General features: G+C 41.6%; 1 protein-coding gene across 1 annotated transcript in view; it reads right to left on the bottom strand.

Annotated features, from left to right (window-relative positions):
* Nucleotides 1-5,318: 5,318 nt before the first annotated feature.
* LOC146856923 (nicotinamide N-methyltransferase-like) overlaps nucleotides 5,319-14,799 on the bottom strand; it is a 45,208-nt gene continuing 35,727 nt past the window's right edge. The window contains exons 2-3 of the mRNA XM_085647391.1: nucleotides 12,722-12,926; nucleotides 5,319-9,453 (exon numbers count right to left, since the gene is read on the bottom strand). Of these exons, the coding sequence (XP_085503517.1) occupies nucleotides 9,015-9,453; nucleotides 12,722-12,926 (644 nt within the window). The 3' untranslated portion in view covers nucleotides 5,319-9,014. The remainder of the gene's footprint in view (nucleotides 9,454-12,721; nucleotides 12,927-14,799) is intronic.

Below are 14,799 nucleotides of genomic sequence, written 5' to 3'. Positions count from 1 at the left end.
ACAAGGAAACATTTTGTACTTAACTTCTGGTGCCATCCTGAATATCCAGTGCTCCAGCTGCCTCTCTTCTCCCTTATATGTCTTAATGATCTTCCCCAATTGGCTCTCTTAGAATGAGTAATAGATACATGTGAGCAACTTGGGTGACGTGGCAAAGGGCATGGTGATTGGTGGTGTCCTGAGAGTCATCGTGACAGTGAAGAGTGTGCCTGTCCCTTGATATTAGAAACTCGGAGTTGGGGAAGGTAGTAGAAGCAAAGGGTGGGCTGAGAGAAGTGTGCACTCATCTCCTATTGTCTATCCTGATGTCAGCAGCTCCTGAAGGTTGGTGTTTTGTTTGGGAAGAAAATAAACTGTGATGTCATGCACTAATTTGTTCGTCTGTGCACCATCCTTGCAAAGCCTGCCCTGCACATAATTTCAGGGTTTGCCACTGGAAAACTCACAATAGCAATATACCAAAGAAACACAGTGAGTTGCAAATGGCTTTGCACCTTGCCTTGCAAGCCCTTCCAAAACGCTAGGAAACTGTTGTGGGAAATGTGACTCCACAATATTTCTTTGCCTCCTTCCATAGCATTTATTAGTGCATCCTTATCCTGTTAAGGGATATAAGCTTCAATTGTGGATTGAGTTTTATGGTTCCTCAAAGGCCCCCGTCTCTGCATTCATAGCCATCGAAGAATTCACAGAGTGAGTACTGCCTCATTAATATATATGATTATATGAAATAGAATTTAAGCTAATCTTTGTCAAATGGCCATTTGGAACATTTGAAATTGAAATGATTTTTGGGTCTTACTGCAGCACTGTGCACAAATAATGACTAACTTGAAACCCAAAATCTTGTACATCAGGCTCAAAGAATTAAATGATGGAAGGCAAATTAGAGCCTCATTATGAGTTTGGCAGTCCAAGGACCACCAAACTCATGGTGGCACAGCAATGGTGGGTACGGCCCCCGCAGCACTGGCAGTCCTAATGCCGGATTACAACTTGGGTGGTCGGACCACCATGACACCTCTGCAACCCCCAGGGATGACAGGTCCCTGGCGGTAGCGTGGCAGCATGAGAGGTGCAGTATGCTTGGTGGTACCCTGCAGCACTGCCAAGCATATTACAACTTACCTCATCACCAGCATTCTCACTGAGGTTGTTACTCCATGAAACTGCTGGCGGTGAGGAAAGAAAGGGGGCTTACAGGACCCCCTCTTTGGCCCTGTGCAATGTGGTGCAATCAGGGAGTACATGTTGTGCCCCCGTGTGTGCATGCATTCCAGTTTTTGCAACAGAATTGCACGCCAAAGAAGCCCCAGCAGAACACAAGAAAACTAGTAAACTGGCAAGTGGTTCTCACACTGCTTTGGCGGCATGGCAGCACGGCAGTGGCACGGCGGCCTCGCTCCCATACCGCCAAATTCGTAATCAGGCGCCTAGTGATGATACTACCTCCAGTGAACATGCATAAACACTTTAGATCTCTGCAAGCTAATTTGTTTTGTGGAGGCATATTGTGGCGCAATGAATGTAGTGTTTCTCACCTACCTTTAATATAATATCCCTCGTAAAATATTGAGGTAGAAGTAGTCACAAAATCTTGCCACTGTGTAGATCAGAAAATTTAGAGCCTCATTTATAAAAAATTGGCATAGGGCCGCACCGCAAGCCATTTTGCTGTGCTGCCGTACGCCAAATGGACGGTGAAGCAATGCACCATCTTTTTAAGATATGATGCATTCTCGACCTTTCAGCCAGCTCCGGTGCACATTTTGCAGCTGAGCATCAATGTAGGCACCCTTGCATCATAATGAAACTGTGTCTGCGCTATTGGCATTATTGTTTTTGTGCAGGCATGGACACCTTCCTGCACAAAAACAATCCATGGAGGCTTTTTTTCCTCATTCTATGTGTGTTGCAGAATGCAACACATATGGAAAAAGGAAAAAATGAGGAGAAACTAAACCATTTCTCCTTGTTACGCCTGCTCTGGTAAAGCATATGGTTTTGGCCTTGCCCCAGGTGTACTTGATTTTGTAAATCTGGGACAGTGCCAAAATCCATGGGGTCATGTGGGAAACACACCACACTGCCCATGAAATGTCCCCCTGATGCAGTGTAAGGCAAAACAGTAACTTGTGCTGCATTGCTTTACACCATATCTAGGTGGCTTTGCGTGGCCTTGTAGATATGGCTCTGCAATCTGCGCCTCTGGCAGCACAAATGTGATGTGAGCCTCTTAGCCTCTTGCCCAAAATCTCTTTGCTGTGTCACCAGGAGAGAGTAACTGGGAAGGGAGGATAAGCAATGTGAGGGGTAGGAGAGAATGTCGCGTAATGGCCAGAACAGCCAACTTTGGAGCAGGGAAACTTTTTCGGGTTTTAGATCCCAATTATGATGCGGGCTGGAACAGCTCTGAATGTCGGTCAGTGCCCTCCAGCCCACATCGTAATCGGCTGGTCAGATTCCTTTCTGACTGACCCATTTTGATAAGGTCGGTCGGAAGGGAATCTGAATCGGTTTTTGGAGAGCCCTTTCGAAACCCTGCAGTAATCCCTCAGTCGGCTCTTTCCGGTCGAGGGATTATAATGGCAGATTACCACTGCCTTTCTGTGCTGGCCTTTCTGACACAGAAAGGCATTGGGAATCTGTCTTTGGGGCTTCCAGCTGGGCCCCCAAGGGTGCAAAGCAGTCGAATGGCAGCCTAGGCAGCACCTATGGTGACCCCTGTTGATTCCTGCACCCGGTGGCAGGCACCTTAAGTTGGCTTACACTGGTTGCAGGGATGAACTGCACCTCTACTCTTTGCAATGAGAGCATGCATTCCATTTATTTCCATGCTTCCATGGTAAAGTATAGGATTGCGAACAAACAGGGTTTGGTTGCATCCTACTTCCTGAGCTGGAGCCGATGACAGGATGTTGTTGTTTGGTTCCAGATAAACCGATGTCGGACTGACTCCATCCATCTGACATTGCAATCGGCCCTTAGTCTGGCTCAGCAACATGTGATTCTGGTAAATTCTATTAATTTCCTCATCTCAAAATAACAATGTCTGTGTGTTATGTAACTGGTGCTCCTTTCAAGCACTGAATACCTTCAGGTCGATTTTGAAAACTGAAAGAAAAAAATGCCCAATTTTTGATAGGTCCATTGGACTGCTCAGTAGGACCAAAAGGGACCAAGCTAACATCCCCAAATATACTGAACATTATGTTGCCTGTGAGGCTGGTGGCAAGTGTGCATACTGAAATATTTAAAATGTTATTATCTAACACCAATTTTTTACTGAAGTGCACCCGGTAGACTGAGTGCATGACTGCGTTACACAGTGAAGTCAAGGCGTAACCATCTGTAGAAATTCCTTTGCGGGATCATGCAGCAGTCATAAGTATTGCATCTGTTTTCAGTCCGGTACATGACATATTTAATTCGTCATTGACATATTCACTTTTCCAGACACTACGCATACTGGCCCATTTACTCTTGAAAAGACAATATTTTAACTGTATAGCTGTAAAAATGGTTAAGATTGCTCTGAATCTCTAATAATTCTTATGTGTATCATGTCATGTGCAGATCCAAAAGCATATCAGATGCTGCCTTGATTTAGAAGAGTATGGCATGGAATAACTCAAGGAAATAATTGAATAGGCAGGATCTTCCTTGAAGGTCATGACAAAAGAAGTATATTAAGCATTCAGAAAATAACAATTTCTTGCATGATATATTCATTAGCAAGGATTTTATGAAAAGTTTAAGTTTTAACGGTCCCTCCGCATAAGAATTCATTGTCTGTGCTAACACAAAGAACATCATTCCACGTTTATTATCTTATTAACATTGTTTATTTCATTATTTTGTACTGGGAATATTATAGAATGGTATCACATAACACCTGGATAGAGCCAGGCCTCTTTAAGGCATCAGACATTTTTTCACTCCTCGAGCATTATTCAGGTACTGACAGGTCAAATCAGTTGAGAGTCAGAACATTAAAATATACCATGTGGCATAAATAATGTTTACAGTGATGCACAAAACGGATATTTGTGTTGGTAATTAGTCAGCTTCATCTTTTTTTGTTATATGCTGACTATTTTTGTAATTCTCTGTCAGTCGCAGCTCCTCCGCTAAGGCGGAGGAGCTTTGCCCCACTGCTTTGCAGCAGTGAAATAAAGGGAAAATAAACTGATAATAACTCAAAGTTATTCTCATTTAATTTTGGCCTTCTGCAGCAGCTTTGCAGGTCGGGATGGGGCTGCTTTGATGACAGGATCAGGGGAGTTGTGAGAGCCCTTTGTAAGTCCACATGAATGTTTGACCAGCCGTCTCGGGCCAGCCAAACATGCAGCCGCAATTTGCATGTTCTCCACCCAGGCTGCATTACAGCATGGGTGGAGAACATGCCCATGCTCCCTTTCCCTGGCTGAGTGCTGAACCACGGTGATCAGATCAATTGCAATGTTGTGATTGACTTAGGGGAGCCTGGTTGTGCTTTCTGTTCCAGCGGTGCGGAGGGACAAGGAGGAGAGACAGAGGAGAGACGCGGCAGAAGGTACTTTTTTTCCTTATTATTTTGACCCCATCCCTCCAACCCTGATCCGTGCCTGCCACCACTGTTCTATATTTTCATGATTATGTCTGCATGTCCTTTCACTGTGGTTTATATTACTGTCTACAGGAAACAATATAAGCAGCAGAGATGCAGGGAATAATGGAAAGCATAATAGTTAATCTATTGATATGCTAGAAAGACTGTTTTCTGTTTTAGTTTGTTTTTATCTGAAGCAGAAGGATAAACGATCATTAATTTAATTAATAGAAAGGACTTTATTTTGAAATCAGTTTTTATCATCTGAATAAGTATAGCAAATCATTTAGAGAAAAACTGAGATGTAAAGAAACACTTCTTTTAGAACACAAAGAAAGGGGTCAAATTCCATAGGGTGATGTTTTCCAATTTTGCAAGTACACATCTGGAAGGAACTTTCAGCTACTTGTCTACTCGTTTTATCTTGTTTTATAATCTGTTTGACATCTTGTTAGGAAAGGAAAGTAAATGTCACAGAACATTGATCCTGTAATAATCATGCCGATGGCTTAATGAACATTTATGCAGGAAATGGCTTTCTTATGCAAAGATGACTGCTAGATGTGTACGAATCACAGCATTAATATGAATATTCTTAGAAAGGACTAAATTGTTCATGGGTAAGTATCAACAATGGGATTATTTCTGCTGCTGTGCTTCGAATTGCATTACAGACAATATGAGTGGCACTTGAGTTGTCTGTAAACTCACATGAATTTTTAAAAAGAAAACCTTTAATTTTATATCTTATATATGTACAATTTAACGTTGTAGGTGTCCCTCTTCCACAGTTTCAATCCACAACACCAATCCACAGCTGTCCAGTTCGTCAAGTAAAGTAAAAGGTGAGAAAATCCAAATAACCCCTTAGTGAAGTACGTTGGGATGCCTTGGGAACTGGAATGTCCCTGAGGTTAAGAATGCTTGCCAATTGCAGAAAAGTAGTTGTGATTGACTAAACTGTGCAAGGCTTGACTTGTTTTAGATATAACTTGGAACCCAAAAATGAATCTCTCAAATTGATAGCTACCCCTTTGACTAGTTTATGTTGAGTATGTGCTAGTGAACACAGTATGCAAACTGTTCAATTGACTCAAATGTAGAAGATAATTTTGAGAAACCAGGGCTTTTTGCATTGTCCCTCCAATTTTTGCCCCCATTTTGGCTACTAGATGCTGATTTTCTGACTCCAATTGTGCCCTGGGATCTGCTAAGCAGACCGAAGGTCTGTGCTCTGATTAAAAGTACATGATAATTAGGTATAATTAAAATTTTTACTGAAGATCTAGATGTTAGTCCCTAGTGTATGGAAGGGCATGTAGGTTTAGAGGCCCAGTACATTTAATGCACTTAGGTTTGCACTGCTGTGTTGCCTGCTGTCATTCTAACGGCAGCCCTGCTTTGCGGGCTACTTTTAAAATTAAATTACATGCAAACTCAGCTTTAGAATTAAAGAGACTTGAATAGTCTTAAACTACCTTTTTCATCATGTAGAGGTCAACCCTAAAGTCTCCCCTAGGTGCCCAATGAGTTGGGTGCCTTGTAACTATAAGCAGGGACATTATAAAATATGTTGTGTGTGCCCTGGTGAGGGAAAAACTGCCAATTTTTTATCATTGTGTAGTACATCAGCTCCCTTGGCTTTCATGGGAATACTTTAATAAAGTATAACTATGATAGGAGTGAGCTAAATATATACTTCATAGCATTAAAATATTAGAATAAATCTAACAGCTTGCCAAGGTTAGTTTTAACATAACTGTCACAGAAAACAAGCTATAGAACTTGCTTTTCGGATGTGCTAAAATCCAGCCTCTCAGCAGCATCTCCTGCTTTCCTGAGCAGCCTTTGACAGGCTGAGCCGAACTGCTCTGATGAAGTGTGAAGTGGCCTGCATAGAGACAAAGGACATCTGGTGGGATGAGATCTGCAGCTCCAGAGCAAAAAGCAGGATGAGAGTTGAGTAGCCTAACTGAACTTCAAAGAGAGAATGACAGTAAGTACCGGACAGAGGCTCAGCCACACACCTTGCACCTCCAGCCAGACAGGAGCCCCATCAATTGAAATAGCAGAGGATCTGAAAGGGGAGTGTTACGGAAATGTAGCCACACCAGTGGGTTGACGTAGCCAAATCTTAACCTTCAGGAGAGAGTTTCTCCATTTCAGGTTATTTCAAACAGTGCTTACTGGGATTAGAATTTGACACACTTTGGAGGAAGCTGTAATACCTGAGGGTGGCACTATGTACCTCATTGGTCAAGTGTGCCTGTTGTTTGCCCCCCTAGAAGCATGGATACATATGGGGAAGCTGCCCAGTAACTCAGAAGCCTGCCTTGAAACTACAAGAAGAAGAAGATTGCCTTGCTGAACCCTTGGACTGCACAAAAGAGGACTGCACTCATGTGGACAGCACCTTCCGCACACTTTGGTCTTCAGCCTCTGAAAGTTGAAGGAGTGGACTCCTTGAAAGCAACAGATCAAAAGAGCTCAATCTGCATCATCTCCACCAAGAAGAACACAGCTGGACAGCATTCAGGGGACTTTAGACTGCAAAAGAGAGGACTGCTCTCTGAAGGAATGCACCTGCTGCACTTACAAGGCTTCACAACAAAAGGACTTTGCTTGTCTTAAAGGATAAAGAGTAGGCTCCCTGACCAGCTTCTGGTAGAAAAGGGCTGGAAGGGCAACCTGCAACATAAACAACGAGGACAATTCCAACTGACAAGATTCACTTGGATTTTACTTGGATTGACCAGGTGCATTGTGGGAGTTATATTCCCTGACCTCTAAATGAAAACCAGAAGTTCTAAACCCTTGGCTTTTGTTGTGGGCCACTTTCCTGCATCGAGAAACATTTCTGGAAATAAATGTAAAAAAGTTTCATTACGGGTGGGCTGTACTCTTGAATTTGTCCCAGTCCAGCACAACCTTTTTGAACCCTTTGAGCGCTCTTTGCTTCTAAGCGTTAGTTTTACTTTTAATCTACCTCTGGTTCTCTACCTTGGATTGTGTTTGTTTGGTGTCATATTACTCATAAAACTGTAACCTATGTTTATAAATTAGTGTGGGATTTTTATTGTCTATTGTTTCTTACTTATTTACTGTATTGGTGTTTTTAACTGCTGTCTCCCCCTTAAGCTGGTCTTCTTGCAGCCAGCTACCAAGGGTTGAGCGAGGGAATAATTTATGAACATCTTGACTGTTCCTCATATTTTGTTTGTGGACTTATTACTAGTGGTAGGTCCCTACCCACACCTACTAATAAACTACCTTCCAACAGTGAGAAACTCATGGCAAGCCACACACAGAACCGCTGTCTTCAGCCCTCACCTCCATGAGAGTTTTCCCCAAAATACTGCCCAAAAATATCCTTGAGTCTTGCCACCATTCACAACCTGCCCTGGCAATCCCTCCATCCGTCCGATATTTTGTTAAGTACTTGAATAGATGAAGGTCAATTCAGTCTTTTTTACTGACTGCTTGAGGGAAGAGTGACTCTTACTGTCCCTCCAGGTGATCTTGATTACAGACCAATAGCACAGCTCAGGCTGTGAGGGCACCCAGCTATGCGCTGAACACAAGATTTAGCAAAGTTTTGTCTGAGTGTGTGGGACTTCCCAAGTCTTCTCTGAACAGGGATTGCCTTCTGTGAGTGCTGGGCACAGTATTCGAAAAAAAGGTAATCCTGGTGACTTGACACCCTTTTTTCAGTACTACCCTATCAACAAGAATTTAAAAAGAAAAGTACCTAATTCCCTCTCCACCCTCTTCCTGTGACTCCTGTCCTTTCCTGAAGGTCTTGCTCTTCACTCTCAGTGAGGGAGCAGAGAGCATGTCCTGTATTGCCTGTGACTGTTAAAACCACCACCAGCATAGCCACAAATTCCCTATAGCCACAGATCAGCGCTGCCCATCCAGAGGTTTGAGAGCCAGGAGTGGTGGAATAGCACCCCCATTACAATGCCTCTCTCAGGTCTTTAGATGTCCAAAGAAAGTCAGGGACAGTAGGATGGATATTCTACAGACACCTTCTTTCCAATGTGAGGTGTTACAGGGAAAGGAATCAGATCAGCAATTATCTAGTCACCCTGTCAAAGCTTGGACTTTACTGCTCTTTAGTCTTATGAATTTGAATATTTATTTTTTCTTTTTGGGAATCACGCAGTGTTTTTGGCGCCTGCACTATTGTTTATTCAAAAAATTTAATTGAAAACCTCCAAGACATATTTTATTAGTCTCATTATGTAAGGCGAGAAACGTTTATGCTACCTTTTCCATTCTGTATATTGAGCTGCCCTTTCTCCTACAAAAGTGAAAAAAGTTTAGAATGTGGTGTTATAGTATGGCATGCATCCCTGCTTCTAATGAAAGCAATGCACAACAAAGGGGTTAACATTAATGTTGTCTGTAGCGCCATTTCAGACTATTGCACATTCTTTATCTTCTGGGCTAAAACAAACAGAATACTTTCATAATCCATGGCTGAAAGTGTTGTTAGGTTGGTTCTCTGGTTCATCACTGCCTCCTTAATAACAAATCCCTCGTTCCTCAAAACCTTCCTCACAAAATCCTCATCAATGTATAGTATTGGAAACTTAAGTGTTTCAATGTACCAATATGTACAATTAATAAACACAGATATTATCAAGTGCCCCCCAACTTTTAACAAAGAAGACATATTTTTCACACTGCTGATGAAGGAGGCGTGATCCTTGCAGAGTTTAGTCAAATGGTAAGGGCTAAACAGGCAGTCAGCCTGAGGGAAGATCTTTAGCACTTCTCGGCTGTTCTTATCAAGGTATATTTTTTCAATCTTTTTAATGGATTGTTTTAATATCTCTTCTTTTTCAGTCCACTGTTCCCTGAGAATCAAAAAACAGAAAGCATTACTTAGATTAAAGTACATGAATGTGTACTTGCTGGTGCAGTTTTAAATACAGATACGAATTCTTCCATAGAGTCAGTATTTCTTTTTTATCACACTAGCAAAGTGACTTTAAAACATCTTTAACAACTGAAAATGGTCTAAATTGCCTCATTCGAGTCCACTACGAAGTTAACAGAATACAAAGTCACCAGCACTAGTTTTAGCCCCTTGAATTAGGAAAAAGTGGATTACTTTTGTTGATATCCTTACCAAATAATTTAGCATATTTTTCTTTACGTTGTTGAAAGCCTTTACATTTTCTTAATAAAGTAAGGAAAAACTGAGTTTTAGCCTAACTAGTTCTTTGCTTCAAATGACTACACTGACAACTTGAAGTTAAAAATAGTACCAGCCACATTCCCATAGTTATAGATTAAAAACACAGTCCATTTTATAACTCTCCTTATTGAAGGTTTCGACCAGTAGTCGATGATTTCCAGTAAGAAGTTGAGACATTTTGGGGTCACTGTATAAACAAATCTCATCCACAAATATTTACACCAACAATAAAAAAAGTTGTTTTAGAGTTTGATGCTATGTTATTGCTTGACATTGAGTCTCTAGTTGGTAGAGGTATGCATCCTGTTCAAATAGGGACCACAATTCTAGTCAGGGAAAGTCACAACACAACCTAAAGTATCCTCTGCCCACCCTCTTGTAGCTTGGCACAGAGCAGGCAGACTTCAACTAGAAGGCAATGTGTAAAGTAATTGTGCAATAGCTCATACAATATTGCAGCAAATACATCCCAAAAATACTCCACATCAGGTTAAATGATAGATTATTATATTCTGTCTAAAACAAGACCAAAACAGCCAAAGACCAACAGGTAGGAGTCAAAATATTACATTTTGAAGCAATAAATGCAATAAAGCACTTAAAAGCATGTAGAGCTAAAAGGATTACTCTAGGTCTTGAGGGACCTGTTTAAATCCAAAGTTCAGGCCAACTGCAATGGAGCACTGGACAGCTACAGGGACCCACGTGGGCAAGCTGAACACAGTACCTTGAATCCTGGGGCACAGTCTGTGCAGTGAGGCTTTGCGAGGCTTCACGTCATCAGACGGTTCCGAGATGCTGTGCAGGGATGCTTTGCAAGGCTTAGTGTCATCTGGCATCGGTTTTAAGAACCTTTGCGGAGAGGCTTTGCAAGGCTTCACATTGTATGATGGCAATTCCAAGGAGCTGTCAGCTGTGCTGCGAAGCTTTGCAGAGATATCCGTCATTTTTTTTCAGAAATCGGCTGCTGACCCACTTCGGAAGCCTAGAATTGGAGGGGGCACCACAGGTAACTGATGGCATCAGAGAAAGCAGAGTCCAGCAGCACCAGCAGAATTGCATGAAATCTTTTGTTTCCCTGATACGTCCAACACAGGACGAAAGCTACCAAGCCCTTGGAGATCACTTGGAAGGAAGGCAGAGTCAAACTCTCCTTCAGCAGAGTCAGAGAGAGGCAGGTAGCAGAGGAACAAGCAGAAAAGCCGTCCATCCAGAAAAGCAGTCCAGTTGAATCCTCTGAGGTGCGCTTTAGTTCTTCTGACTTCGGTGTAGGTCCAGAAGTGTCTTATTTGAATGGTTCTCAGACCCTGTACTGATCCCAAATGTGACTTTAATATGGAGGAAACTTCAAAGAGTAGTTTTGAAGTGTACTGGTATCCCTTTTAACTCAGTTCCTGTTCCAGACTACCAGTGGGTAGTAATCAGTCCTTTGTGAGGGGTCAGGCCACTACCCTTTGAAGTGTGAGTGCCAGCCCCTTCTTCCCATCCGCCCAGGAGGACCCATCAGAATGCAGAATGCAGATGGGTACTCAATTACACCCAGCTCTTTCTGTGTTTGTGGCTGTCTAGAAGAAATACACATAGAGGAACTGTCACCTGGCACAGACGTGTATTGGAGACGGGCTCTGAAGAACGTAGATCAGTATGATCAGAGACATGTCCTCTTTTTAAAAGTGGGTTTTCTAAAATAGAAATGTTAAATCGGACTTTACTAGTAATGATGACTTATAATGTCCATTCCAAAGACATGAAACATGAAACAGCTACTCCTTTCTGATCAGGAATTACAGCTTAAGGATATTTTAAGGAATTCCCAATGCTAGCCTATGAGACAAGTAGGCCTTACAGCAGTGAAAAAATAATTTAGCTGTTTGTCACTACTAGGACATGTAAAACATAAAAGTGCATGTTCTACCTTTTACTTACATAGCACCCCACAATTGGGGCTACTAAGGGCCTTCCTTAGAGCTGACTTATATGTGATAAAAGGGGAGTGTAAGGCTTGGCAAGTAGTTTTGAATGCTGAGTGAGATCTTTTTGGTGCAGCTTATCACCCACAGCTGCATCCAGGCATTGGAGTGGGAAAGTAGGCCAGGAGAACCCTATTTGAACAGCCAGATCTTACGTTTCTTGTGGGAATTGGGAAATGGATTAGCAGTCCTGATTTGTTGAGGAAGTTCAATCCAGTTCTTGATGGCGATGAAGGAGAAGCCTCGCCCTCCTGACTTGTTTCTGTGGATGCGAGGGACTCATATAAGGGAGAGAGAGGTGGAGTGTAGCTGTCTATAAGGATGGTAGAGTTGAAGTTAGTTTTTAAGGTATGCTGGTCTGGTTTTGTGGAGGACTTTGTCGATATGGATAAGCAGCCTTAATTTGCATAAGTTTCTGGATGGGAAGCCAGTTTAGTTCAGTGAGGTAGGGAGTGAGGTGAGTGGTTCTGGGGATGTATGGGATGAGTCTGCCATCCGTGTTTTGGATGGTCTGGAGTCTTTGAGTGAGCTGGTTGGAGATGTCGAAGTAGAGTGCATTGTTGTTTATATGTTTTCTTTGATCAATATAAATGCCATCAATTAACAGAAATGGATTATACATTCACAATATATATCACTTCTTTATATATAAGCTGGCACTTGCAAAAAATACATATTTGATTGATAACTAATAAAAATATAAATACAAATCATACATTTTTGAATGAGCCAAAACTGCAGAGGTTTCATGTCAAGAGACAAACAGAATACATGGTAAATATTATCTTGTACATAAGCAGTGTACATATCATGGGACCTGGAACCATGACCAAGTCATGTACCACAATGTTGCAGAGAAAATATCCTTCTCATTAAACCGCTAAACTTGTGACAAAATATATGAATATATGTGTCAGTGAATGATTGAAGATGATTAGGTTACACATTTCATACCTCTTTTCACTTTCCAGAAAAATCTTAAGGGAGTCTTTCCAGTTAAATGACTGTGGGTGATTGTTCTTCCATTTCTTTACATATTGTAGATTGGTATCTAAAACATCCATTAAAATGATTTCCTTGAAGTGATCACAAGCTGAGAAAAGCAAATGAAGATTGGTGACACCACCATAGACGATGAGAATATCCCCTTTCAGAGACCCTGGTTGAAAAATAAGAAATATTTTCAAGACTTTGTTTAGTGTCTATTGCAAAGCTTTACAAACAAGTTTCCTATAATTTAAAAACATACTAATAGCTGAGTGAAGCGACCAGCCCAAGCCCTAGCAGAGTTCTTACATTTTCCATGATTAATGCATGAGTAACTGCCCCAAATCAGGACTACTCTTTCAATATTTGTACTTGTATGGTTGTAGTCTTGATTTTATGACGTGGTAACCATGACTAAAAATAGCAGTAGAATTCAAAGAAAAAGCTCTGCTGTAAAGTTACTCATACATGGAAGGCGGAAATCTGAAAACTTTGGGCAAATATAATACAGATCTCCAGGAGTAGGACAGCGAGAAAAGGTCATGCAGGTTAACAACCAGGTAGCAATTTATTAAGCACAAATTTCTCTGATTTGTCTAATCTTTTCAGATACTAGATCTGTTATTGAACAAGGTCCAGATGATTTAATAATTTGTAGTCACTGCAGGGTTTATGTATGACTGTATTCCGGCCTCCTGTTTACATATCATCATATCCATATACATGCTAAGGATTAGTAAGGTGCAATGGTTGCTGCTTTCTCTTTCCTCTTTTAGCAAATACATTTGATTATTATTGATGTAAGTAGAGAAGCCCTTGCCATAATCTCTGTTAAAAAGAAATTATGGTGCACATTTAGAGTTTGGAGCAAAAGGGCTTCATACTTATAGGGTGAGAAAGCACCTATGTATGCAGCTTTGTGGAAGTCTCCTTGCAAATGTTATTTTTCTGTCCTGTTGGGAGGGCACATTTTTACTGAAACTGCTGTTGCTAGTACAGTGTGAGCACAGTTTGTGGGAAAACATAAATATTGGCCAGACCACCATGTCATGGCAGCATGACAGGTCGGTCACTTTTTTGTTTTTAAACACAATCTGCTGGGCGTGGCTTAGGCGCAGACGAAGATGGATGCCTGCTAGCGTGACTCCGTGGTGGTTCAGGAGGGTTGTGGACTCACCGGCAGCTTCCGTATTGTACTTTTGGAATCTGTGGCGCCATGCAGAATCGGGACTTCAGAAAAGGCCTCTACGTGTGAGGATGCCGGTAATTGTTGTTGCAGCGGGCGCATTTCTTCTCCTGAACTCGCGAGTGCCATTTTGATCTACTGCCACACCGTTTTTGCTGTCACGCGGATTGGCGTTTTGCTTTGCCACGCACCTCCTCACACCAACGTGAGTTTTGTACGCCACCAATAATCCTGGTATTCACAATAATGAAGTACTGTGTTTGACAGAATTTACATTTCTGTTTAAATTCCTGCTTTAATTCTCTCATGGATTTTATACAATGAAGTACCTGGTTGCTCAGCTATAATTTTTCCTACCTTATGTAGCTTTGGGCATATTATATTTTTTTACCACCTGGCTTCATGCTTATTTTTACCCACATAACAATTTAATCTCTCCTGCGTGGCCTATGTCTCTCTCCTTTGATGTTTCTAACTGAAATTAATTTAGCTTTTTATGGGTAGAAATAAGTCTATGTGTTGCACATTCATTGCTACTCCTCCACCAGTACATCTGGAGGATTAATATCCTCTTAATATCCTTTTAACAGGCATGGAGGATTCTAACTGTAACAATACTCCTCCTTCTATGAAAGCTATGCTACCTACATCAATAGTTCTAATTTCAAGTGCCAAGCATGCATCTAAAGTAATTACTTCCGCTTCACTTATAGATGACAAGCGCATTAAAAAGGACCCTCCTTCGCCAGTTACTTTTGCTCCACCTAGTTGCTTGGACTTTCTCCTTGAGAAGATCCGAGCCCTTGGATCTTATGTGGAAGAAACTAACAAACGTCTTCATAATGTAGAGGATAAATGG

This window comes from Triturus cristatus, chromosome 3_2, assembly GCF_964204655.1.
Source record: "Triturus cristatus chromosome 3_2, aTriCri1.1, whole genome shotgun sequence".
In the NCBI taxonomy this organism is placed as follows: Eukaryota; Metazoa; Chordata; class Amphibia; order Caudata; family Salamandridae; genus Triturus; species Triturus cristatus.
The sequence above is the reverse complement of the archived record's forward strand: the minus strand, read 5'-3'. Positions and strand labels throughout refer to the sequence as shown.